Source organism: Pongo pygmaeus, chromosome 1, assembly GCF_028885625.2.
Source record: "Pongo pygmaeus isolate AG05252 chromosome 1, NHGRI_mPonPyg2-v2.0_pri, whole genome shotgun sequence".
NCBI lineage: Eukaryota > Metazoa > Chordata > Mammalia > Primates > Hominidae > Pongo > Pongo pygmaeus.
Genome location: NC_072373.2, coordinates 46,982,869 through 47,010,081, shown reverse-complemented (window position 1 = coordinate 47,010,081; position 27,213 = coordinate 46,982,869). Strand labels below are relative to the sequence as shown.

Below are 27,213 nucleotides of genomic sequence, written 5' to 3'. Positions count from 1 at the left end.
CTTTGTAGTTCTAGTGCCTAAAGACACTTAATTCTTTATTAACAGAATGAGTAAGTAAATGAATTAATAGTAAAAAAGCTGGGGGTGGGGAGGGGAAGCAAGTTGTGGATACAGTGCCTGATCAACTACCTTCCAGCTTTGGAACTTCCTTCTTCTGAGGACTTATGCACATAACTACTTGAGTTGGAATCAGCTCATGCTCTTTCTAAACTCCTTTTCTCCCTTCTCCTGTAGTTTTGTCTTTCTTCTGTCTTGCTGCCCCTATGACACTGCGGGGGGAACATTAATTGTTGGAATATCCCTGTATGATTGCTAGAGTTACTTGGGAATTGATATTAGAGAAAAGCTAGTCTAGGAGTTTTAAGAGGTTATGTTGTTGTTATTGTAGCCTAGCTCTGAATTTTCATCCTGTTGAGCCAGGTTTTTCTTTTTTTAAGTGAATTTTTTTTTCCAGTATCTGCTGTTTAGAGAATCTCTGTTGGTAACCATTTGATCTTGGGAGGGTAGGGACCTTTCAAATAAAGATACTGAGAACTATTTGGTATGGGAAAAGTACATCTATAACAGGCAGACATCAATGTTGACCTATTTTCTGGAGATCAAACTAGAAAAACTAAAGTATTACATTTAAAATGTACCTAAACTCAGGCCTGGGTTCTTTGTACACTGAGATGCTTATTTTAAGCATATATTGCTTGAAGTGGCCTCATTATGCATTTTGAGGGGCTTCATTTTGGGATTTGATAACTATTAGATCTTTTTGGGAATACCCCTGATCAATCAAGAGTTATTCCATGGTTAGTGTGAAACAGCCCTGATCTTGTGATATTTTCCCAGGGTGTCACCCTAACAGACCTTCAAGAAGCAGAAAGGACATTCAGCCGGTCGAGGGCAGAGAGGCAAGCTCAGGAGCAGCCTCGTGAGAAGCCCACAGACACTGAAGGGCTTGAGGGGAGCCCTGAGAAGCATGAGCCCTCAGCAGTTCCAGCAACAGAAGCTGGGGAGGGCCAGCAGCCCTGGGGCAGAAGTCTGGATGAAGAGGTGAGCTCATTTTTACTGGCATGTACTGTGCTAAAAGCAGGGTAATTACTTTGGGGAGTATCTTCTTCACTGGTAGTTCAAAGGCTGTGTTCTACCTTGCAATGGACAACTCACGCTGTATGGCTGTCTTTAGTTTGCAAACCTGTGTGACAAAAATTTAGAGGATGTCGGTCCTTAAATGACCATTTTTTTCTTCAGAGAGTTCACTGATGCTTTTGAATAAATGTCCTTCTATTCTAAAAGGAGAGGTCATAGTATAACAAAATGCAAATAAAAATATAAGCATATATTGAGTGTTTACTTTACTCAATACATGCTTACTTTATGCCAGGCACTATTTTAAGCACTTATGTATTAATGCATTTAATCCTCATAACAACCCTCTGAGGTAAATATTAGTATTTCTATTTTATATATGAGGAAATTGAATCACAGAGGTTAAGGAATTTGCCTATTTCACGTAGCCAAGAAATGGTTAAGCCAGAGTTTGAACATAGGCAGTCTGACTCTACAGCTTGCTCTCTTAACTACTAGTGTATTGTTTTTCAAACTCTTATAAACCTAAGGGGCTTACAAAGCACTCGTGAGTGTCACTGTTGGGAGGGAGATTTTGATTTATGTTTCATTTCTCTAGTGGAGCTGGTAGTCAAAGGTATAAGTTTATATTTAGGGTGAACATAACTCGTGGTTTACCTAAGATGGTTCCAATTACAACTGTTGTCTTTGTGTAATTATCATTACCACTCCTTTGCACTCTCAAAAGTGTCCCAGTTTGGACTGATAAATGTTATGGTCACTGTGGTTGTAGAAGAAAGGAATCTCCTTATTGCTTTGACTCTGAATGGCTAGATTCCATAAACTGAAGTTCTATTTTGTATTTTGTTTGTTTTATAAGCTACTATTTATTGAGTACCTATTACCAGGTATTCTTCTAAGCACCTAATGCACATTTTCTTAATTTAATCCTCATAATCCTCTCTGAAAAAGGTGTTATCTCTGTTTTATAAATGAGGATGTTATGGCCCAGAGAAGCTAAGTAACTTACTCAAGGTCACACAGCTAGTAATGCTGAAGCTAGAATTTGAACAAAGATCTGTCTGACTCCAAATTTACTATACTTTATTATATATGTCTTTATAAATCACAAAAATGTGTACAATCTCTATGTCATAAATTTAATGTGTAGTAAGGATTTATCTATCTCTGAATCTTCCATAAACCAAGTTAAGGCTTGTTGTTAGGCTCTATCTGTCCTAACTGTCAGGTTTAGAAAAAAAAGACCACAACAGACCAGAATTGCTTGAACCCAGGAGGCAGAGGTTGCAGTGAGCCAAGATCGCACCACTGCACTACAGCCTGGGCAACAGAGCAAGATTCCATTTCAAAAAAAAAAAAAGAAAAGAAAAGAAAAGAACAAAACAAAACTACAAAAAGGAAAATGGGAACTTTAGAAAGTTTCAGTAAGCCTGGTTATGGCAAGGTGGTAGAGTATTCAGAACTCGGTAGGATACTCACATTTGTTCTCTGTTCTCAGGTAATCCCTACATTCTGCTTCTTCATGCTCCTGATCTTTTTGTTTCCCTACATAAACCTTGCCTTTCAGCCCTCCATCTTAAAAAGGCCATCATTCTTATTTTCATTCCAAGATCAAAGGAATTTTTTTTACATGGTTAATGCTATCTAGTACCCTTTGGTTAACTGATGAATAATTTGCTTGAACTGCTGTCAGCATGATGGGATTCTCAGAGTAGGAGTCTAGCAGTTGTGTTTTTTTTTTTGTCTAATTAACTAACTTTAGCTTAGTTCATTTATTGAGTACCTATTACCAGGTACTCAATACTGATCATCATCTACTCATAAGCCTCTTAATATAGAAAAAAACATTTTGTATAAACCTGCTGTTGTTATTCTTTAGATGGACTTGATTTCTAATATCTCATGTTGTGGATTATTTCCAGCCTATCTGTCATCGCCTGAGGTGCCCAGCTCAGCCAGACAAACCCACCACGCCAGCATCTCCTTCTACATCAAGACCCTCACTCTACACCAGTTCCCACCTGCTATGGACAAATAGATTTTCAGTCCCTGATTCTGAGAGTTCAAAGACTACCACAGACACTACCACTGCAAAGGAAATGGACAAAAATGGTATGTAGAGCTTCAAAAGACACAGGCTCCTCCACAGTGCACATCCCCCAGATTCTTAAAGTTCATACTTTATTTTATCTCTGGCCAGAGAATGAAGAAGCAGATTTGGATGAGCAGTCCTCTAAGAGGCTGTCCGTCCGAGAGAGGAGGCGGCCCAAGGAACGACGAAGAGGCACAGGCATCAATTTCTGGACAAAGGATGTAAGTGGATTGGTCTGTGCTGAGGCATATCGTATTACTCTTGGTCACCATTCTTTCAGTTGAGTTTAAAAGAAAGAGTCCTACATGGTGACATGAATCTTGCAGTTTCTCAGGAAGTATTACTGAGGAAAAGAGAAGAAAGACCTAACTAGTGTGGGACTCATTTGGTATGTTCCTGCTAGATTCCCAGTATCTAGTACAGTGCTAAGCACATGGTAGGCACTCAGTAAATAATTGGCAAAGAATTAAAAAACTGGAAATATACAACAGCCATATAAACAAATATAACAAGTGAATAAGCTTGTCGAGTTTTAGTAGTCCTTCCTAATATTCCCTGAATGTCATGTAGTGAGTCAACAGTATCTTAATGCCACATATGAGCAGAGATTCTAACTAAGTATTGGAGGAGTACTACAAGTTCAAGGAACTTAAAACCTCTAAGTAATACAAGTTCACTTAGTTTTACTCTTTTGGAGAAAAAGTGGAACAAATAACATAAAATAGATGAACTTTGGCTTTAAAATAAAGACAGATATGCCAATGTTTACTAACTACAAATACACATTCAGTAGTTCCATTCATCCTCTTCCATATCTTGTTCTGTACCCTTCTCATTCAACCTTGTTATTGGCATTTTAAAGAACAAGTGGCCAATAACTTGGACAAGACGACCCTGCCTACCAATGACGCATTTGAAAATTGGACACCCTTTATTCAGTGAGACAAGAAATGTGACAGTAATAGTCATCCATTATAAATTATTTTTTAGATAAAAATATTTCATTGTTATAGGGCCAAATTGACTGATAAGTATTGACAAAGATGAAATTAAGTCTGTCTGTCTGTCTGTCTCTGTCTGTCTGTTTTAAAGATATCCCTTTTCCAACTGTGGTCGATTTGACTTTTTAGACTACAGGTGACATTTCTAAGTTGCCTGCTTGTGATGGCTGTGAAAAGTAGCAGTAACAGAGCATCACTTGGAAGTCAATTCTCATTGCCCATGTTTGAAATGCCAAGATGCATAATTGATGGGATCTGACCTTGTTGTTTTCAAGGATGTCCGTGACGATGAGCCTCTTGATTTTCTTGCCTTTTCTTTTTTAGGAGGATGAAACTGATGGCTCTGAAGAGGTCAAAGAAACATGGGTAAGTGACAAGCCAGTGAGGCATGTCTCTTGAGAGCACAGTCTTGCTCTTGTATGTAATTTTAGTAGAAAAAAGGGCAAGACTTATGCAGATTTTAGTTGAGAGGGAGTTTGGAGATAGACATTCCTCTAAGAGATGGGGCAGGTGTTAGTTTGTGGTACTATTTTCTCATGTGGTGTAACAATGCCTGTGCTCTTGAACCAGTTTCCTACATTTTTCTATGCCTGCTGCCAGTCTTTCACACTGTTATAGGATCCATCATTTTCTCTCTTGTGAGTATGTTATTGGATTATATGAAGTACTTTGAAACCTTTGAATGAAAAGTGAAGAGTGATACCAGTTCCTTTTTGGATCCGCACTAATAGAGAGGGACATAAATGTGGAGAATGTAAAACATCAGACAGTCCCCAAGTCATTTATATTTGACTTTGAGATAAGATTAAACATCTGGCATCTTATATAACTGGACTTTTAAGTCCTGATGTCCAACTCTTCCCAGCAGTGAAAGGCCTAAGTTGAGCTTTTCTGAAGATACTCCAGGCTCCTGTAAGCCACTCAGACGTGATTGGTGGTGGTTTTCTTTTCAGTACTGTTTTCCAAGAAGGAAGGAATTTGGTTTTGACTAAATTAATTGAAATACATGTGCTTTCCTATTGAAATTATGTAAAAAGATGACCTTTTGTATCCTACAACTTATTGGAAGTATGTTCTCAGAGTATATTTAATAACCTGTACTGAAAATTAACATCTAACTCATCTTTAGCAGAGAAGATATAAATAATATATTGTCATTGATCTGCCTATATTTTTGTCTAGATCCAAAACAGACAATAGTAGCCTTCCAGAAAGTAGTGCCTTTAATGACTAATGGTGACATAGGTGAGAATTGCCTACCCTTGGTTGAAGCTGGGGCTACTTCATAAAGGCAAGCTATGTGGTGTGGAAATACTATATAGAGGTTCCTTGGGGCAAGAGTGTGTCCATGTGTGTATGTGTATGAATTATAGCAACTCTTAGTTTCTTCAAGGGGCTTGAAAAGGCTTTTGGAGATAGGAAGAGTGTATATAGGAAAGTTCCTTTGGGGAATTATAACTCAAAGCATATATAACTCAGGAAATATAACTCAGAGGATCTGAGTTATAGATTATAGAGTACTGAAATGGAACATTATCCATACAGAATTACATAGGCCATTTAAATCCAGGGAATTGCAAAAGGGAAGGCTTTGTTGTCATAAGAATGTCTTTTGCCAATGAAAATTCTATTCTCTACTTTTCTGGACTTCTTGGCACTGGAAAATCCTAGCCTAGAGGGTACCAAGTAAGGAAAATTAAGATGATCTTGATGCAGTACTTCCTAGGGAATTTTACTTTAGGACTGTTGACTTGAAAGTATGAAGAAAAGCAGAGACTGTTGTGGTTTGATGTGAAAGGCATTTGTCACACTAAAAAATACTCCACATCCAATTGCATAAGGCATCTATTAGTGTTTACCATGTGTCAAGAAAACAACAATGTGAATCAAAAAGAATAAACAGCCCATTATCTGTGGACTGGTACATTTGAATTTATGCAGGTAAGCTAGGGTTGCTATAAGAAATATATTCCAAGTGCCAATCTCCAGCCTCACCAATAGTGCAGGAAGAAAGGCCGATAGCATAGGGTGAGGCATCCTTTTTGTAAAAGTCTTATATTTGCTTGTTTCATTTCTTTCAGTTAAATTCTTAACTGTTTTTCTCCCTTGAGCACTCTCTCTTAATGCTAGCAGGCATGATGCCATTATCTATATGGGCCTACAGAGCCACATGCCTGGTCATGGCCTAGTGTAAATTCCTACATTTCTATTTCAAGACAATCAGTAGTATCTTATGGCCACCTCTCTACCCCAGCTCCATTTTCATCCTTCAGGCAGTACAGTTGACTCAGCTCTGCAACAACAAATGAGCCAGTCAAAGCAGAGGGCATTCTGTTGAAATGGTGCTGTTAGCTAATCAGCATGGATACAGTTGAGAAGCCAGGGCAGCTCTTTCCTTTCCTGGTTTTTAGTTCAATAAAACTGTATCTGCTATTGAGGTCATGCCGGCTTCCTTCTCTTCCCTAGTCCACTCCTTAAGAATGATAATATCTATTATTTTTAAAGTTATCTCTTCCCAAGACTCTAATATCTTGGTTTTTTTTAACTGAAATATAATTTACAATTAATGCACAGATTTTAAATATACTGTTTGCTGGGTTTTGACACTTGTATGTACCAGTATAACCATTACCCAAATCAAGATATAGAACTTTTCCATCACCTTAAAACGTTTCATCATTAATGCTCAAGAATAAGTGATACTAATCTATGGTGACAGAAATCAGAAGAGTGGTTGCCTCTCAGGACAGAGAATTGAATGGAAAAGATAGAAATCAACCAGCAGTAATATTTAATTTTTTTTTGAGACAGGGTCTCGTTCTTTCACCCAGGCTGGAATGCAGTGGTGTAGTCATGGCTCACTGCGGCCTCAACCTCCCAGGCTCAAGTGATCCTACTACCTCAGCGTCCCAAGTAGCTGGGACTACAGGCGCAAGCCACCACACCCAGCTAATTTTTGGAGTTTTTCTAGAGATGGGGTTTCACCATGTTGCCCAGGCTGGTCTCGAACTCCTGGGCTCAAACAGTCCTCCTGCCTTGGCCTCCCAAAATGTTGGGATTGTAGGCATGAGCCACAATGCCCAGCCAATAATATTTAATTTTAATGGTAGAAAGGAAGCTTCAATGGTTATCTTTATCTTATGCCTCCAGTCAGAGTTAGACCTAAATGATTCAAAATATCTATGTTTTTTCCCCCCTTCTTAAAGATTTCAAAAGAAGATTGTTTAATACTTCACTTGTATAGCAGTGACAACAACGTGGTTTAAGATCTTTCTGTTGTTTAAACTAAATCTCTGCTGAGGTCATTGAAGTTCATTTCCTTTTTTATATACCAAGAAAAATGTAACCAACATTTATATACAGGTAAGATTTATGGCCAGGAATGGCCATAATGTTTGCTATCAATAGAATATTTGGTCAGGGAAATGCAAATCAAAACCACAATGAAATAGATCATCTGACCTGTTAGAATGGCTGTTATCAAAAAGACAAAAAATAACCTGATGAGGATATAGAGAAAAAGAAACTCTTAATACGCTCTTGGTGGGAATATAAATTAGTGTAGCCATTATGGAAAACAGTATGGAGATTCCTCAAAAACTAAAAATTAAACTACCATATGATTCAGCAGTCCCACTACTGGGTATTTATCCGGAGGAAAGAAAAACAGTGTATCAAAGAGATGATGCTCCCTGGTGGTCCAGTGGTTAGGATTTGGTGCTCTCGCTCTCTCTCACTCTTGCTCTCTCTCTCTCACTCTCACTGTCTCTCTGTCTTTCAAAGAGATACCTGCACCCCTATGTTTATTGCAGCACTATTCACAATAGCCAGGATATGGAATCAACTTAAATGTCCATTAACAGATGAATAGATAAATTCAATGTGGTATATGTACCTAGTGGAATACTATTTAGCCATAAAGAAAAATGAAATTATGTCATTCACAGCAACATGAATGATCCTGGAAGCCATTATGTTAGGTGAAATAAGTCAGTCACAGGAAAATAAATACCTCATGTTCTCTCTCATATGTAGGATCTTAAAAAGTTGAGCTCATAGAAGTAGAGAGTAGGATTGTGGTTACTGGAGTCTGGAAAAGGGAGATAGTCAGAGGTTGGTTAACAGATATAAAATTACAGGTAGGGGGAATAAGTTCTAGTGTTCTATATCACTAAAGGGTGAATGTAGTTAATGATAATTTATTGTATATTTTCAAATAGCTAGAAGAGAGGATTTTGAATGTTCCTAACACAAAGAAATTATTTTTGATGCTAGATATGCTGATTACCTTGATTTGATCATTACATATTGCATATATGTATTGAAATATCACTTTGTACCACATAAATATGTACTATTATAATGCGTCAATTTAAAATTTTTAAAAAGAGTATGTGATAGACTAGTCATGCATTGCTATGCTGGGGACAGCAAGGAACATGCTTAGAAGGCTGGGGACCCTACTTAAGCCCAACATAGTGCATAGTTTTAGTCTGAACCCATCTCCACTGGTAAATCCATGAACCAGTGAAACTAACAATGAATATATAAAACTGACATCTTAGCACTTCCTTGACAGATGTGTTTAAAAAACAATTCTGTTTTGTTTATCCACATTAGGTATATGACAGTCTCTGAGAATCTTAATAGATCCTTTGTCTTTCTAAATGAAAAATAATCTGCATCTTAATTTGAGGAATAAGGTTATTCTAATTATATCTGAAAATGCTTTTATATTCAGTGGTGTGTTTGGTGTTTTCTTTACTATAGTAGTAATCACATAGAATGTTTACCCTGGAGGGAACAAGCATAGGTACACCACAGAAGATAATGACCATTTGGATTATTTCCATCTTTTTTTACCTGCATCTTTGGCCTGGATTCCATTTTCTTTACATTGAGTTTTATCTATTGCTTTCTTACTGTTTTCCGTGTTTGCTCTGGAGCTGTTTTCCAAGCCAATCCTGTTGTATAATTGAATTTATCACTAGAGGGCACAAGTGGTCAACAGAAAAGATGTTGGTGAACAAGCAGAATGGTGCCCTAAAGAAGCTGAGCAGAACACAAATTGCTTTTGTTTTTAAGAAATTGTTGAAGGACCAGGTTCAATGTAGTAAAGGTACTTGCCTCTCAACTTTTGGTATCATAGGATTGGAAGAGAATCTAGAGATATCTTGGATTAGGAACCTCATTTTACGGTTAAGAAGACTGAGGCTCAGAGAAATTAAGAATTATTTGGGCATGACATCTCTGCTAGGTGAGCAACCTGTACCTTTTTTCAGGGAACCTCTTTGTTTGACTGTAGTGAAGCAAACCTGAAATTAGGACTTACATCCTTTTCTATTCCCTATTCATCCATTTGGTTTTTTTACTCAGCAGGTTACATGTTCGAATTGACTTGCTAGTAACATCTCACCTCCTTGAGTGAAGGAACGTCTTCTTGAAGGACAACTTAAAAGCCTACTCAGAGTATCAAGATTCAGTGGGTAGAGCATCAGCATTCTTCTGCTGTCCTTGACATAGGTGGGTAGTTATGTATGTCAGGAAGTAAGACTTTTCATACTTTTCTTTTCCCCTAGAATCTCTGTTGCTTTTAGATAAATCAGGTGGCACTCAATCTGAACAAAATCACTGAAACCTTACCCTCAAAGTTAGCAATGTAGCTGTCCCCATCCAGAATGCAATCAGTAGGTCTGGATTACTAATCATCTCTCAAAACTCATTGGTAAAGGAGATAGTATTAAAGAGTTACTAAATTACAGATATCAAGGTACGTGCCTTAGATAACTGGGGGTATGCTTGTGGAGAGATCTGTTGGTAAAAGTCTTCTAAAAGAGTTAAGCTATTAAATGCAAGGTTTTCAAACTAAATGAAAGAACACAATTGGAATTTGCTAGCAGAGCTGAGTTTTGAACTTTAACAGGAAATAAATGCCATAGAAATAAATATAAATATACCAAAAGCCACTAAATGCATTTTCCATTTTGTCCTGCCTTCACTTTGGTAAGCATCTTCATTCAACAAGTGCTTTTAAGCGCCGATTTATGATCAAGCACTTTTCTAGATTCTGGGGTTGCAACAATGAAAAACCGCCCTGCTCTTATGGAATTTACATTCTAGTTGGAGAGACAGACAAAATAAATATGTAAAGTAAATACTATGTTAAAAGGTGATACGTGCTATGGAAAAACCATATAGAGTAGGCTAAGGAGGAATCAGAAGTGCCAACATGGAAGGAGGTTGACATTATAAGTAGGGTGGTCAGGATAGGCCTTACTGAGAAAATATGATTTAAGCCTAGTCTTAAAGGAAGCAAGGTGGGAAACTATGTGGACATGTAGGGGTAGAGTGTTATGGGCAGAGGGAATAGCAATTGCAAAGACCCTAAGATAAGTGTCTGGCATGCTTGAGGACAGGTTAAAAAAAAATCAGTGTGGCTAGAGTGGAATGTGCAAGAAGGCCAAATGGCATAGACTGATAAGTTATTATAAGAACTTTGGCTTTTGTAGTTTTGAGCAGAAGAGTGACATGATTATACTTATATTTTAAAGGATTACTGCCTGCTATTTTGGAGAATGTACCCTGGGAGGACATTAGTGGAAGCAGGGACATCAGTTAGGAGGCCATTACAATATAGTAATCCAGGAGAAAACTGACGGTGGTTTGTACCAGGATAATAGCAGGCAGTGAAGATGCTGAGAAGTTGTCATATTCAGGATATATTTTGAAGTTAGAACCAATGAGATTTGCTGTTTTCTTGGATATCAGGTGAGAAAACAGAAGGTCAAGGTTGACACTAAGACTTTTTAGCTAAGGCAACTAAAAGCATGGAATTTTATTAATTGAGATGGAGAATACTACAGGAAGAATACAGAATACATTTGGTGGGGGAAAAGTAGACATTTGGTTTTGGTTTTAGAATTGTTAAATCTAATAGGTCTGATTGACATATTTCCACATGGATATGTCAAGAGGACAGTTAGATGTAGGAATCTGCAATTCAGGTTTAAGGGCCAGGCTGGAACTACATCTTGGATATCAGTTAACCTAAAGATTGGATTTTAAAACCATGAGATTGAATGTGACCACGAAGAGAATGAATGTAGACAGAGAAGAGGCTGAAAGAGCCCTGGAGCACTCCGAAATTCAAAGTGAGGAGAAGGGGAAGAATCAGCAAAGGAATCTGAGCAATCCTGGTACCTGACCCTGAGAATATGGATGCAGTTTCCCCCTTTTTCCAAAACGAAATCAAACAAAACACATGGAACAATAGGCAGTTTTATCATTGTTCTTATTTTACCTTTTTTTTTTTTTTTCAACGGCTGTTTCCCATGAAATCTGCTCAGTCTGTTTATAAATGGGCCATGCAATGGTATAGGAGAGCTGGACATTACAGAGCATCTTCTGGTGTCTTTTGAACTAGAAATTGCTTCCTTTCTGCAACCTTGTCTAGAGGCCTTTGAACTCCAGGGATGTCGTAAGACTCTTCTTACTACATCAGAGGGATTCTATTAATTACCATGTCTGCAAATGGTCTGTTAACTTACCTCTTGGTCTCCTTTGCCAAATTTTCTTCAGTTCTATTACATCTTTGAATAACTGTCACTTCAATTTCAGTTAAGAAGACTCTTGGGGCCGGCCGTGGTGGCTCATGCCTGTAATCCCAGCACTTTAGGAGGCCGAGGCAGATGGACCACTTGAGGTCAGGAGTTCGAGACCAGCCTGGTCAACAGTGAAACCCCATCTCTACTGAAAATACAAAAATTAGCTGGGTGTGATGGCGCCCACCTGTAATCCCAGCTACTTGGGAGGCTGAGGCATGAGAATCGCTTGAACCCGGGAGGCGGAGGTTGCAGTGAGCCAAGATCACACCACTGCACATCAGCCTGGGCAACAGAGCGAGACCCTGTCCCCACCAAAAAAAGAAAACTCTTGGAAAAACTTTTATTAGAAATAAAACAACACCTAAAAGGTGTTACTGTATATTAAAATTTGATTTATTAATAGCTCTGGGGTGGCTAGAATGACAGTTATAGACTAAATTTAAAGCTAAAAAATACTTTAAAGGCCACCTAGTTAACACTGTCATTTTAAAGTTAACAGCTGAGGCCCAGGAGATTAAGTACCTTGCTAGTGTCACATAGTTGTAGTCCTAGTGCACAGCTGTTGCACTACCTTCCAAATTTGTATCTTTATATCTGTTATATCTCTTATATCATATCATGTACTGTTATGACAAATAATATAGCATAATAGTTAAGAGTACACATCCAGGAGCTAGACTCCCTGCATTTAAACCCAACTTAACCATTTAACTACTTTGGATAGGTTATTTAATCTTTCTGTGCCTCAGTTTCCTCATCTGTAAAGTAGGGATAATAATAGTCTACCTCTTAGAGTTGTGAAAGGAAAATGAGCTAATACATTTAAATACAGATGATTACAATCCATTTAAATTATTTTCCAAATCTATTAAGTTCCTACATCTGGATGAGAGTAAGGCTTTCGGAATACTTTTATTGGCCTTAGGATCATGTGATTTTGAAGTTATTAATTTATCCTTAAAGAATGGATTATTTGGAGAGTCACAGAAGTAGCCCCAAATCCTCTATAACTCCAACATGTGTTCTGGCACATAACTGAAGAATTTTGAGGAATAAGTTTTAAAGGAGATTGCTGAAGTAGGGGGAAAGAAATGAGTAGAAAGGAAAGGAACAAGAACTAAATGTTTCAAATTGTGTTTGGAACCTGTTGAGCATCTGATCAAGTCCCTGCAGCTTCTCTGTCAAGCAAGCAGGCTTTCATTTTTATGCCTAAATAACCCATCCCATTTATGCTTCTTTGCCAGTGCTTCCAACAGTCCTAGTTTCAGAGATCTTTACTATTTTTTCCCACCTTCTTCCTTTGAGTAAATAGCAGCCCTTTTTCTCCAATTTTTCACAGCGTTGCTTCTGGCTATTTGCTGGATCCTTTCTCTCGAGCAGAATTTTTTAATCTTGTTACTTAATCTTGTGAAACCACTTTATCTGCTGGAGGGTATCTAGCAACTTTCTGTCCACTCTTCACCACCAGTCAGTGTTTTTGCCATTCTCCTTTTAGGTAAAATCCTAAGTCTGTTTTGTTTTCCTCTCTCTCTGGGGCTCGATTGCCTAATATGGTAAGGTATTTCCCAGACAAGATTGCACTGTGGAGTTAGAACAACAGTTTGACTAAGTCTAAAGACATGGTAGGTGAGCTATCTAATAGTTATTTATGTAGTAAAGTAATATATTTTTTTTGCAGTATATTACATAACAACCAAAATCTATTTTTTAAGCAAGCCTCTGTTGCTTTTAACAGACTTAAAGAGATAATAAAATATAGATTTTTCTCCTCTTAACCTGTTTAATCTTTAGGCAGTTTTTTTTTTTAAAGGAAAAGATAGCTCGTCTCCAGAATGAAAGGGTTTTGAAAAGTCTGAGAAATTTGATAACATGATAATGTTCATAAGGATATAAAAGTAAGGGTAAACTTGATAAGCAATGGCTGTTATAAACAGTCCTGTGGTAGCCAGCCTCTGGGAATTGGCAGGCATTCCACGTGTAGAAAAGCAAGCTGTCCTGGATTTCTGCAATTGATGACAATGCGCAGTCCCAGGGAAAAAGATAGAGATTGAGAAATGGCAGCCAACCAACTCTGTATGTGGGAAGCTGCCTGTTATCCAGCATGCACTGAAGAATCTTCTCTAGTGGTTGACTCCACATTGGCCTCGAAGGATCTTTCCTCTCACTGTACATTTGCTCTTGCTTTGCAACTATAGTTTCTTAAAATACTGCAGATGCTGTGATTTTCTATATATGGGTTGTGTCTTGCTGTAGCCCAAGCTGTATAAACCATCTTAAGAACAAAGTTTCTTTTGGCATCTTCCTTTTATGGACTCTATTAATTTTAGGTCGTGCTGTTGCCCAGGAAATCTCAGTAATCAAAGCTCACATGTATTCCTTTGAGACCCTGTAATTTTTGGACCTAGTGTCCCATTACATCAGTGAATTCTGCTTTAATCATAAATCTTTTTTAAGATAGAATAAATTGATCTTTGAGGTATCTGTTTGAACTTCTCTCATGCATCTCATCCAAAGATGTGAAAGGTTTATCCAGCTACTAAGGATAGTATAGTTAACTTCTTGACTTTTTCTTTTTTTGATTTCTTCTTCTGCTTCCAATTGCTTTCAAGATATTAGTTTGTGTTAGTGACTTGTGACCTTATATCTTTTTATTATAGGAACATAGATGAGCTTAAAACTCTGCTGGAGCTTTTTTTAAAAAATGTTTATAAAAGATAGTAAATTTCATTAAAGAAAATTCATGAAGTATAGAAAAATATAAAGCAGTAGCTCTCAAAAGCAGCAGGAGAATTGCTAGAGGAGGTTGTAAAAGTTCATAGGGCTACTTTCAGGGAATACAGCGATGGGGGATGTTCTGCATGCATTAAGTGGAAAGGGTGAGAGATGCTAGATATCCTAAAATGCCCCATATCAAACAAGTATCCTGAAGCTTGCTTGACTTTTGACTGTCTCCCTTGACAGTCATAGATGAAAACCTATCAGTTATCAGAGTCTAAAGCCAAACTTGATTTTATGTTTAAGCTCATTTTTGAGGGGCAGTGGGGAGGAAGACAGTTCTAAAAATTCAACCACCATGTAAATGAGGAAAAACTGCTCTTAGTTTTATTTATCCCTGACAGCAATGCCACTTACATAATGAGTACATCATGCTACACATTCTGTAGATCTGCATTTAACCTCTGCCTTCATGATAATTATATGATGCATCCAAATCTCTGACTGCTTGTTTATGCCTTCTAGTTTACTGGCCCAAGCATTAACACATTAAAATACATATTTTATTATAAAGTGCTTCGCTCTTATTTCTTCTTCATATTATGTTTTTTTAAAATGATTTTAGGTAAGTTTTATATCAGTGATTTTTATTTCAGGATAATAAGGGGGTGTTAAAAAATATTTGTTATGAAAAGGGATTGTTTCAGCTATGAAAGCTAAGAAAAAATTGTCCATAACCATCCATAACCATACTTTTCAGAAGAAATTATTAACATTCTAGTGAATTTCCTGCTGGTATTTTTCCAAAGTTTTTCTTTTTAAAAAACATATTCAAAACCAACTAATGACATTCTTTAGAAAAGGATCATTGTCAACTTGAACATTCCTGGTACACAATCATTACTATGATGACAATTTATAAGGTTGTCTTCAAAGCATTTGGGTTCAACTCTTTTATCAAAGTAGTCCTATGATGGCTTTGATCATAGAGAGCCCCAGGAATAATTGTTTCTCTTTCAGTTGGAGTCTAAGCGTTACCTCGGTTACAGAAGTATTCATTTCTCCTGTTGATAGCATGGCTGGAGAGCCTTAACCATGGCTTAGGCTTAGCTAATGTTAGAGTTCTAGCCCCATGATTGAGGTAGAAAGTTTGATGTGGGATTTGAAGTCCTTTTTCAGCAAATGGAATGTTTATAGATTTGCCCCAGCAGGAATGTTGAGCTTAAGGCACTAACAGACGTTACCTTTAGAAGTGTTATTTTGGTAGAATCTCAAAGGTAGGATAGTTGGACTACCTATCCCAAGCTGTAAAGCTTCCTGTATAAAGCTTGTAAAAATGTAAAGATGAATGGCCACAACCTCCCAATTTTAATTTTTCTCCATACTGTCTCAGTCTTCAGTAAAGCAAGTTCAAGAATCAGATAGCAGCCATTTAGTGACATGAGTCTCTTCGTAGAGAAACCATAGTTTTGTAACCTAGTATGATCCTTTAAGGTACATAAATGTTCACACAGATGTGCCTTCATAGAATATGTACTTTTAAGAAACTCTTAACTTTTTTATACTTTAAATTTTTAAAAATGTTTTATTACAACCTGAACTCTTACACCTTAAACTATGTCAGTATTACTGGCTACCAAGAGGAAAGCAGGGAAGTTTTAAAAATCCATTGGCAAATTAATACCTAGCATAATACATAATACAAGTACTTATGGTCTTGGAGCTTATAGCTCTTGTTATGTTTCTAAAAATTTTTTCAGGAAACAGAAGCATTTTAAGAGGCAAACAACATGTTTGAGTATTATATCACCAAATAAAACATTGTATACTTTAAGATGGCATTTTAGGAGTTGGAGGACTTTCAAAAGTGATATGCCAAATGGGTGAAATATGGGACTGTTTATGGTGACTGAATGCTGTATTTCTCATTTCTCCAAATGTCTGGTATAGCTACTACTTGCTGGCTGTTGTGAAGAGTCAACACTGCCTTTCTGAGGCTGATAGGGAAAGCAGATGTTTATACCTATTCTCCAGCAGAACATGTTGGGGGTGGGACAGTGTTAGCAGCCTCACTTCATCTTTGGCACATGATGCTCTAGGTCAGCAAACTTTTTATGAAAAGGGCCTGATAGTAAATATTTTCCACTTTGCTGGCCACGTAATCGGTTGCAATGACTGAACTCCACTGTTGTAATGGGAAAGCAGCCATAGACAATATGTAACTAAATGGGAGTGACTATGTTCCAATAAAACTTTATTTACAAAAGCAGGCCGGTGGACTGGATTTGGCCTGCAGGCCACGCTGCAGTTTGCTGGCCTCTGCTCTAGGTTACTGATACAGAAAGTATTTGCTAATGTCAACATAACTCCAAATGTCAGTTTTCTCTCATCCAAGCACTTCTCTGATAACTCAGCATTGTGCCAATTCCCCTGATTCTTTGTTATCGGCAACAGTTTGTTGGGGAACGTCATGTGTTTAGAGGGATAAATGTTGTTTGGGGCAGCATTAATGAATTTTGGTCATGCAGCAGGAAGCAAGCTGTAAAGCTTCCTGAATGAGAAAGTGAAGGAGAGAGGGGGAGTTTCTTCCATGTGATTTTAAATATAGTCTCTCTGTTGTGTTTTAGTTCATTACCTTTTGAGGAGAAAGTCTGAAATGGTTCTCCTAGCGTGTCCCTATCTTGTTTTTCTCATCTGATCCTATTCCTTCTTACTTCCCAAGGACCAGTCTTTGAGGTTAGCTAAGATTATAGTTGGGAATATGTAATCACTTAATACTTGAAATTCAGCTTTTGTACACTATGACCATAAGTAAGTTTGCCTTTAAGGCTCACAGGTTCTTGGAAGAGTGCCTGTCAGAAGATTGTTAGTTGCTGTCATTCACTTTAATTGCTTGTTGTCATTTGAATTCCTTAATTAGTGTAGATTATGGAATTTACTAGTCTTTTTGCCTTGTCAATGCTTAGTCTACTGAATATGTGCAGGAAAAACATTTTGGGGATTTGTGGAGGGCATGACAGAAATCTTCAAAGTGATGACCCTGTGCTTGCTTGAAATGATAGTTAAGAGGGATGGATTTGGGGGAAGAGAAGCTGAAATCCTGATTCTTCGACAATTTTAAGGAAAAAAGTGATGAAAACTGACATTAATATGTCATAGTAAAGACTCATATAAGGTGTGGGAATTGAGCATGGGATGGCATAATTAATTTTGTGCCAAATAAACAAAATCAGATCCTTTCTTGAGAATAAATGTTCACACAGATGTGCCTTCATAGAATATGTACTTTTAAAAAACTCCATATATGACATGTTGTATGAGAAGGCTTCTCTTAGATCACTGGTGACCTCTAGTACTTTGGACTAAAACTAATGAAATATTATTTGGGCAGTTTATGTATCATTTCTGGAGTTCTTGACTTAGAGCTAAGGGCGTGTGTAGATACTGATATCCAGCAAGCTGAGCCATTTTCAGCTATAATAACCTAATGGGTAAAGCTTCTATAGTAGTCTCCTTCAAACCTGTCAATAGTAATCACTGGGGTTATTTGTTTACAATGTAGGTTTTTAGACCTCTCCCCTTGAGATTCTGGATAAGGAGGTGACATGGTGGTAGCGGGTGGAAGTCCCGGAAATCTATATTGTAAAGGTCTTCCAAAGTGATTCTTAACGGGCAAGTCTGACGGATAGTGTTCCTAGAGGTATAATGTTTAGGAATTGCTAACATCCCAGGTAGGTCAATCATTAAAGAGTAGGATTAACTGTAGCACACTAAAGGAGCTTAGAGCCAACCTCTACTCCTTTCTGTCCTCCCGAAGTATACATTTAACCCAGAGTACCAAATTCTCAAAGACCCTCTAGGACAATCGATTCCCATTTGGGATGTCTTTTGCTCTCATGCAACATGTGTTTATTCAGTCAACATATATTTATTGATGAGCCACTATGTATCAGGCACTATGCATTAGGGATGCAAAAATGTACAAGGCAGACAAAATTCCTGACCTCATAATACTCACATTTTATTTATTTATTTATTTTTGATATGTATTATAGATATTGGAGTTATCCAATACAAGTTTTATTCAGGCAAGTGTGTATATATATATATTATATATTGTATATTTATACTAATATAATATTATATAATATAATATTTATAATACTATTTATTAATTCATAATATAATTTATATTTATTAATTTACAATACAATATAAATTATATCCAAATTTATACAATAGTTTATAATATAATTAATATAAATATAATAATTATAATATAATAATATAAATATAATTATAATATAATAATATATAATACATATATATTAGCAGAATCTTTTGAAGTTTATTTCAATAATTTTGGGGAACAGGTGGTTTTTGGTTACGTGAATAAATTCTTTGGTGGTGATTTCTGAGAGATTTTGGTGCACCCATCACGCAAGCAGTGTACACTGTACCCACTATGTAGTCTTTTTTTTTTGAGACAGAGTCTCCTTCTGTCGCCCAGGCTGGAGTGTAGTGGTGCAATCTCGGCTCACTGCAGTCTCCGCCTCCCGGGTTCAAGTGATTCTCCTGCCTCAGCCTCCTGAGTAGCTGGGACTACAGGTGCCCGCCACCATGCCCGGCTAATTTTTGTGTATTTTTAGTAGAGATGGGGTTTCACTGTGTTAGCCAGGCTGGTCTCGATCTCCTGACCTCATGATCCACCTGCCTCAGCCTCCCAAAGTGCTGGGATTACAGGTGTGAGCCACCGTGCCCAGCATATGTAGTCTTTTATCCCTCATCCCCATCCCACCCTTCCCCCTGAGTCCCCAAAGTCCATTATATCATTCTTACGCCTTTGCTTTTTCATAGCTTAGCTCCCACTTACAAGTGAGAACATACGATATTTGGTTTTCCATTCCTGAGTTATTACACTTAGAATAATGGGCTCCAGCTCCATCCAATTTGCTATGAATGTCATTATTTCATTCCTTTTTATGGTTGAGTAGTATTCCATGATGTATATATACCATATATATATATATATTTTTTTTTTTGAGATGGAGTTTCGCTCTTGTTGGCCAGGCTGGAATGCAATGGCATGATCTTGGCTCACTGCAACATCTACCTCCCAGGTTCAAGCAATTCTCCTGCCTCTGCCTCCCGAAATACTCACATTTTAATAGGGCAAGGGATATTTCTATTAGACATCCAAGTTGAGATGTCAAGTAAACAATTGTCACCTAGGAATTTGGACTTTATGGGAGATATTAAAGCTGGAGAAATACAGATGTGGAAGTCATTGCTTTAGTGCTGGTATTTAGAGTCAGAAGACTGGGTGAGATCACCAAAAAGCATAATTAAAGCAGAAAAGAAGTCACCTGACTAGGCTCTAGGATATTCCAGGGCTAGCCCTAGAAAAGAGCAGGAATATTTCTTCCATGATACATATACAGACACTTGTTGAATCTCTTGTTGTGAAAGTGAGATCATGCCGATCTGACTTATTGTGATACATACACACATACCCCTTTATACCTAGAAAGCAATTAGAGCCTAGGGTCCAGGTGAAAGATAATGTGCTGAGTTTCTAATGGTAGGTATGGAGAGAATGGAACAATGTAAGAAATACGAAAACTCAGCAGGATTTGATGTTTTACTAGATGTGGATGATTGATAAAAGCATAAAGAGCAGTCCCGAGGTATTTGGGAAGATGCATGGAATTGGCTTTGGAGCCAGAAGACCTAGGTTCAAAGCTTGTTGCATCTCTTATTAGCTGGGTGGTCTTGGAAAAGTAATTTAACCTCTCTGAGCTCTGAAAGTTCTTTAATCTGTAAAAATGAGATTATTATCCTTGTTTTGTAGGCTTGATATAAGGAACAGCAGTAATAATGTATATAAAGGGTTTAGCACAGTGCCTACATTTGGTAAATTTTTAAATAAATAAAGGCAGCTCATATGGTAGTATTTCACCAGTCTCCCCTCCTCCCGTCTTTGAGCTTTCATACATGTTATTTTCATTCTCTAGAATTCTCTTCCTCTTACTTTACTGCCTCTTCCTCTCCCTACTCCACTTTTTAAAATCATATTCATGTTTTAGGTTAAGCACTACCTCCCCTAAGAAGCCTTCCTTTGACCCCCTCCCTGGACCAGACTAGGTTCCCCCTAGCACTGTGAATTTATTTTTAATATGGAGTGGTAATCATACTATGTTGTATTTGCCAACTAACTGAACTCCTTGAGGGCAGGGTCTGGAATGAGATGGAGTCTCATTCCAGTGCCCAGGCTGGAATGCAGTGGTGCAATCTCATGTCACTGCAACCTCCACCTCTTGGGTTCAAGCAGTTCTACTGCTTCAGCCTCCCAAGTAGCTGGGATTATAGTCGTGAGCCAGCATCCTTGGCTAAATTTTGTATTTTTAGTAGAGATGGTGTTTCACCATGTTGGCCAGGCTGATCTTGAACTCCTGACCTCAGGTGATCCACCCGCCTCAGCCTCCCAAAGTGCTGGGATTACAGGCGTGAGCCACTATGCCCAGCCTGTTTCTTGTTCATTATATTTACAAGAATATCTAGTATTTAGGTATGTCTTCTGTGAGTAGAGAACAATGCATGATATTCATTTTTTTATTATGATGACTGCATAGATAATATGCCATTAATAAGATTGAGAATTCAGGAGGAAGAATATGTTTGGGGATGAAGATAATGATTTTGCTTTTGGACATGCTGAGTTCAAGGTACCTATCAGACATAAGAAAGTAAATGTCCTATAGGCAATTAGATATATGGGTATGAAGTATAGGGAAGTTCCAGGGCTAGAAATAAAGAGTTGGAAGGTATCAGCTTGCTGATAATAGTTTTAAGCGATGAAAAATACATTTCCCAAGGTTAACTTTTAGAGCAGTGATTCCCAACTTCTTTTCCTCCCCGGCATTCTGATGGATATGAGGTACTCACTGTGTATCTGTGGTTCAATGTCTCAATGATTCTGAAGCAAGGGCAAGCAAAAGGAGCATGTTCCCCAGGGAAGGCCGATTATCAGAATGATTGTGGGGTGCTAAGGAGGGCCACTGCTATGAAAAGAGTACACAGTTTAGAACAGAGCCAGGGCACGCCACTGTTTGAGATGGCAGAAGGGGAGAGGTACCCATGAAAGAGATCAGCAGGGAAATGGTCAGAGAAGAAGGAAAAGAGCCTGGAAAGGAGAGTTCTGCTTTTAGCTCTTTGAGGAATTGCCAACACTGCTTTACACAGTGAATACTCCCACCAATAGTGTATAAGCATTTCCTTTTTTCTGCTACCTTGCCAGCATCTGGTTTTTGTTTTGTTTTGTTTTTTCTTTTTTTTTTTTTTTTTTTTACTTTTTACTAATAGCCATTCTGACTGGTGTGAGATGGTATCTCATTGTGGTTTTGATTTGCATTTCTCTAACGATCAGTGATATTGAGCTTTTTTTCATATGTTGACTGCATGTATGTCTTCTTTTGAAAAGTCTCTGTTCCTGTCCTTTGCCCATTTTTTAATTGGGTTTTGTTTTTCTCTTGTAAATTTAAGTTTCTTATAGATGCTAGATATTAGACCTTTGTCAGATGCATAGTTTGCAAATATTTTCTCCTATTCTGTAGGTTGTCTATACTCTGTTGATAGTTTCTTTTGCTGTGCAGAAGCTCTTAAGTTCAATTAGATCCTACTAGTCAATTTTTGCTTTTGTTGCGATTGCTTTTGGTGTCCTTGTCATGAAATCTTTGCCCATTTCTATGTCCAGGATGGTATTGCCTAGGTTGTCTCCAGGGTTTTTATAGTTTGGGGTTTACATTTAAGTCTTTAATCCATCCTGAGTTGATTTTTGTATATGGTGCAAGGAAGGTGTCTAGCTTCAGTCTTTTGCATATGGCTAGCCAGTTATCCCAGCACCATTTACTGAATAGGAAGTCTTTTCCCCATTGCTTGTTTTTGTCAGCTTTGTCGAAGATCAGATAGTTGTAGGTGTGCAACCTTATTTTAGGGCTCTCTATTCTATTCCATTGGTCTATGTGCTGGGTATATACTCAGAGGAATACAAATCATTCTACCCTAAAGACACATGCATGCGAATGTTCATTGTAGCACTATTCACAATAGCAAAGACATAGAGTCAACCTAAATGCCCATCAGTGACAGACTGGATAAAGAAAATGTGGTACATATACACCATAGAATACTATGCAGCCATAAAAAAGAGTGAGATCATGTCTTTTGTGGGTACAGGGATGGAGCTGGAAGCCATTATCCTTAGCAAACTAATGCAGGAACAGAAAACCAAATACCACATGTTGTCACTTATAAGTGGAAGCTAAGTGATGAGAACTTATGAACACAAAGAAGGAAACGACAGACACTGGGGTCTACTTGAGGGTGGAGGGTAGGAGGAGGGAGAGGAGCAGAAAAGATAACTATTGGGTACTAGGCTTAATACATGGGTGATTAATCTATGCAACAAACCCCTGTGACACAAGTTTACCTATGTAACAAACCTTCACATGTACCCCAGAACCTAAAGTAAAAGTGTTTGTTTGTTTTTTTAAAAAAGAGTAGTATTCAACCAAACAAGGGAATGAAAACTTTCAAAGACTCAATGTGACAGAAACTTAACTTCTTACAGCTCAAGCATAAAGGCTTATGTAGCTAGAAAATCTGCATATTTAGCCTGGCCTAGCTTCAGGCATAGCTAAATCTAGGAAGCTGAAACTTATCAGATCCCTGCTGCCTTCTTTGCATAGGCTTCAGAGGAAGAAAGACCTTCTCTATCCTAGTGTCCATATATCTTTTTTTTTGGTTTTGGTTTTGGTTTTTGCAGACAGGATCTTGCTCTATTACTCAGGCTGGAGTGCATGGTGTGATCACGGGTCACTGCAGCCTCTACCTCCTAGGCTCAAGTGATCAGCCTCCCAAGTAGCTGAGACGATAGATGTGTGCCACCATGCCCAGCTAATTCTTTTTATTTTTTGTAGAGATGGAGTCTCACTGTGTTGCCTAGGCTGGTCTCAAACTCCTAGGCTTATGCTGTCCTCCAACCTTGGCCTTCCAAAGTGTTGGGATTACAGATGTGCACCACCAAACCTGGCCTCGTAGTGTTGGTATATCCGATTGACCTTTCCTGGATCAGATGAACTTCTCTGAACCAATTTCTATAGCCAGAAATTAGATGAGATTTAGCTAGAGAGGAATTGAAGCCTGAACCCTGAAACCAAGTTTAATTCAAGTCCCTCCTCTGCTACTTACTGTGTAACCTTGCCAAATTATATACTCCCTGTGTCTCAGTTTCCTCAACTTTAAAATGAGAGAAATCATAGTACTTATCAGATAGGTCATTTCTTTAAGTGAGATAATACATATAAAGTGGACAGAACAGTGTCTGGCACATAGTAAATTATCAATAAATCTTAGCCGCCATGATGATCATAATGATAACAATAGTGGTAGTGCTGGTCATAGTGATGAAGAAGAAACAAGAGCAGCAGCTACCACTTGTTATAGGGGTAGGGTTAGGAGAGGGTCAGCTACATGGAATAGATTCCCCACAGGAAATAGGGATTCTGTTATCAAGAGAAAGAGATAAAGGGTTGGAAAGATAAATTATAGCTACCAATAGTCCTCCGTAATCACATCCAGTAGTTTGAGAGCTGAAGAGTATCTCATAGGTTTGCCAGTAAGGAGATGTTGCTGACTTGTGAGAGCAGTTTGGTGGAGTGTGGCTGGGGAGCATGAAAGGATATCTTCTCTTTGTGACTCATCTGCATGTAACGATTTTGATGGATTTTCTGGAAATTAATAGTCTTTGGTTAGTAGCCATTTGCCTTGTGGGCAGAACTCCAAGACAGTTTGCTGTTAAAAAAAATCGTCATAAAGGCTTAAACAGGGTTCAAACAGATCTAATCGTCATATCATTTGGCGCATTGTGGTACCTGATTCCATCTAAATTGCTTTCCCCTAACAATCCTTAGTCCACATTTCTGCTTTCTCTCCTTGTTAAGAATAGATGGCAGATCAACATTCTTGCCTACTCCTGCAAGAGCATCTTGAAGGAATGAAAGGCAATTATACTTCTGCTGCAGAGGAGCATTTTCCGCATGTTATGCTAACAGTTATGAAAAGAGCTAGTTATTGGATTAGTTAGTGAGGTGTGATTGTCAGTTTTCGTCAGGTTCTCATTACTGGTAATGTTGCCCAGACCTACATTTTTTCTCTGAATATGCTTCTGCCTTTTCTGTGTCTAGCTTGCTTGTTTACAAAATGTTTTCACAGAGAAAGTCTAATTCAGGGTTAACAAAGTTCTGCTAAGTCACCCCAAGATTATCTGGGCTAAAGAAGTTTTTATAGAGTACAGTTGTGGAAAACAGCTCTTAAGAGTTTCTGGGTTAATCTAGAATGATTTCCTAAAAGAAAAGTTTTAGAAGAATTATTAAAGGAATTTTTTCCTCCCAGCTCTCCCCTCCCAAATTACAGCAGCACCCACAGACAAATATCACAAATAAAACAAAACTATGTAACAGATAAATATGAAGAAAGAATGAGGAACTGAGAACTCTAGCCTCCAACTTTACCATCAGTAAAAGCACATTACAGTGTTCCAGACTTGCTCTGTGAATAAGCTGTTCTCAGCTATGTATTTACATTAGTTCCTTAAGTTCCTTCCAGAATTTATTTCCTAAAAACATTGGGGCTTTTGTTGTTACGGCAACCCCCAACTGACCTTTCAGGAATAAATTAGATTTAGATAGTGATTATTAGAAAGCTATTTCAAAATAGACAATTAACATGCATAAGAAAAAGTGTGTAACCTTACTGGTGTTCGAAACTATAATTAAAATTATAATGAGGTATCTTTTTTTTTTTTTTTTGAGACGGAGTCTTGCACTGCCACCCAGGCTGGAGTGTCATGGCATGATCTCGGCTCACTGCAACCTCCGCCTCCCAGGTTTGAGCAGTTCTCCTGCCTCAGACTCCCAAGTAGCTGGGATTACAGGCGACCACCACCATGCCCCTCTAATTTTTGTATTTTCAGTAGAGACGGGGTTTCATGATGTTGGCCAGGCTGGTCCTGAACTCCTGACCTCAAGTGATCTGCCTGCCTCAGCCTCCCAAAGTGCTGGGATTACAGGCGTGAGCCACTGCACCCGGCCAAAGTAACATTTTTTTTTACCAATCATGATAGGCAAAGACTTTGAAAAGATAATGCCCAATTTAGCTAAGAATGTGGTGAAATGGGCCTTCCCATATTTTATTGTTGGGAGTGCAAATTAGTCATTATTTTTTGAGGAGCAAATGGCTAGATTGACAAAAGTCCCAAATTGATCCAGAATAGCCCCCTATGAAAATGTATCTCTGGGAAACAGTTCTAAATACGGGAAGGAGGGGGATTTTATGCACAGAAATTGTTGTCACAAGGTATGTTATATATAGGCAGCTCTGTAAATATTCATTCTACAAATACTTGAGTATCTACTATATGGAAGGCTATTAGGCACTATTGAACAAAACAGATTTAGCTCGTTTAGCTATTTATAATAGCAGAAATATTGGAAACAGCCTACTGTCCAGTATTCTGGCAGCAGTTAAGTAAACTATGATTCATCCATCTAATGGAATGCTATGAATCATAGTTTGCTTTACTATTCCCCACCAGCTAGCCATTTAGGGGTGTTTCCTTAAAATAGAGTGGATTATAAGGCAGCCATTTAAAAGTGAGTTACAAAGATAATATAATAACTTGGATAAATGCTTACAGTATAGTATTACTAAATGAACTAGATACACAATTGTATATGTCATATGATTACAACCATAAGGATGTAGCAGGCCCAGGTAAAGAGACCAGGGAGAAAGTGAGCAAAGTGTTAGCCGTGGTTGTATTTCTGTGATGAGACTAAATGTGACTTTTTTTCTGCTTTTCTTTATTTCCCAAATTTTCTTTAATGAGGCCTTGTTATTTGTGTAATTTTTTCCCCCCTTAAATGCTTTGGTAACACACTTGCAAAAAGTTTGCATGAAAGTGAAGACTGCTCAATGGCTATTTCGTGAACTGAGTGGGAATTTTGTCAGAGAACGTTATCCCTCTCTTTTGACTGATTGGCTATTTCAGCTGTGGTGGAAGTATGCAATAGTGGATAGAAATCTGCTGGACACCCACCCTTAATATAGTCTGTCTATACATATATAGCAGTGTCGATGCAATACACTATGCCTCACAAATAGCAATGTAAATGATAAGATGCTTTTTGTTGTTTTTTTTAGAAAACAGTATGTCTTTAGTATGTTATTTGAAGACTCGAGATTATGGCTAGCTGTGTGTCAACTTTCCATCCTTCAGACCTATGAAATCTGAATCAGTTTGGTTTTTTACTGCATCGTGGTGAAATTAAACAATTCACATAAATTTTTATTGTGGCTGATAGTCAAGGCTCTAGGAAGCTCTGAGATTTAATCTTGAGTTTTCCTTGCCACTTCAACCCAATTTAAAATTTTTTTTTTTCTTTTTCTTTTGAGACAGGGTCTCACTCTGTCACCCGGGCTGGAGTGCAGTTGTGTGATCTTGGCTCACTGCAGTCTCCGCCTCTAGAGTTCAAGAGATTCTCATGCCTCCACCTCCTGAGTAGCTGGGAGTATAGGTGTTCACCACTACACCCAGCTAATTTTTTTTCTGTATTTTTAGTAAAGATGGGGTTTTGCTGTGTTGGCCAGGCTGATCTCAAGCTCC

General features: G+C 38.0%; 1 protein-coding gene across 12 annotated transcripts in view; it reads left to right on the top strand.

Moving 5' to 3' along the window:
* Positions 1-27,213, top strand: part of PPP1R12B (protein phosphatase 1 regulatory subunit 12B) — a 249,418-nt gene that overhangs the window by 141,239 nt on the left and 80,966 nt on the right. For 10 of the 12 annotated variants that reach the window (XR_010122745.1, XM_054461962.2, XM_063647154.1 and 7 more), the window contains 4 exons: positions 838-1,041; positions 3,000-3,189; positions 3,278-3,390; positions 4,495-4,536. Coding sequence is in view for 11 of the 12 variants with exons in the window: in XM_054461962.2 (XP_054317937.1) it covers positions 838-1,041; positions 3,000-3,189; positions 3,278-3,390; positions 4,495-4,536 (549 nt within the window). In the remaining variant the exon portion in view is untranslated. Of the gene's footprint in view, positions 1-837; positions 1,042-2,999; positions 3,190-3,277; positions 3,391-4,494; positions 4,537-7,376; positions 8,831-9,546; positions 9,655-27,213 lie in introns of those variants that run through there. The other 2 variants (XM_063647186.1, XM_054462012.2) reach the window with 2 other exon arrangements.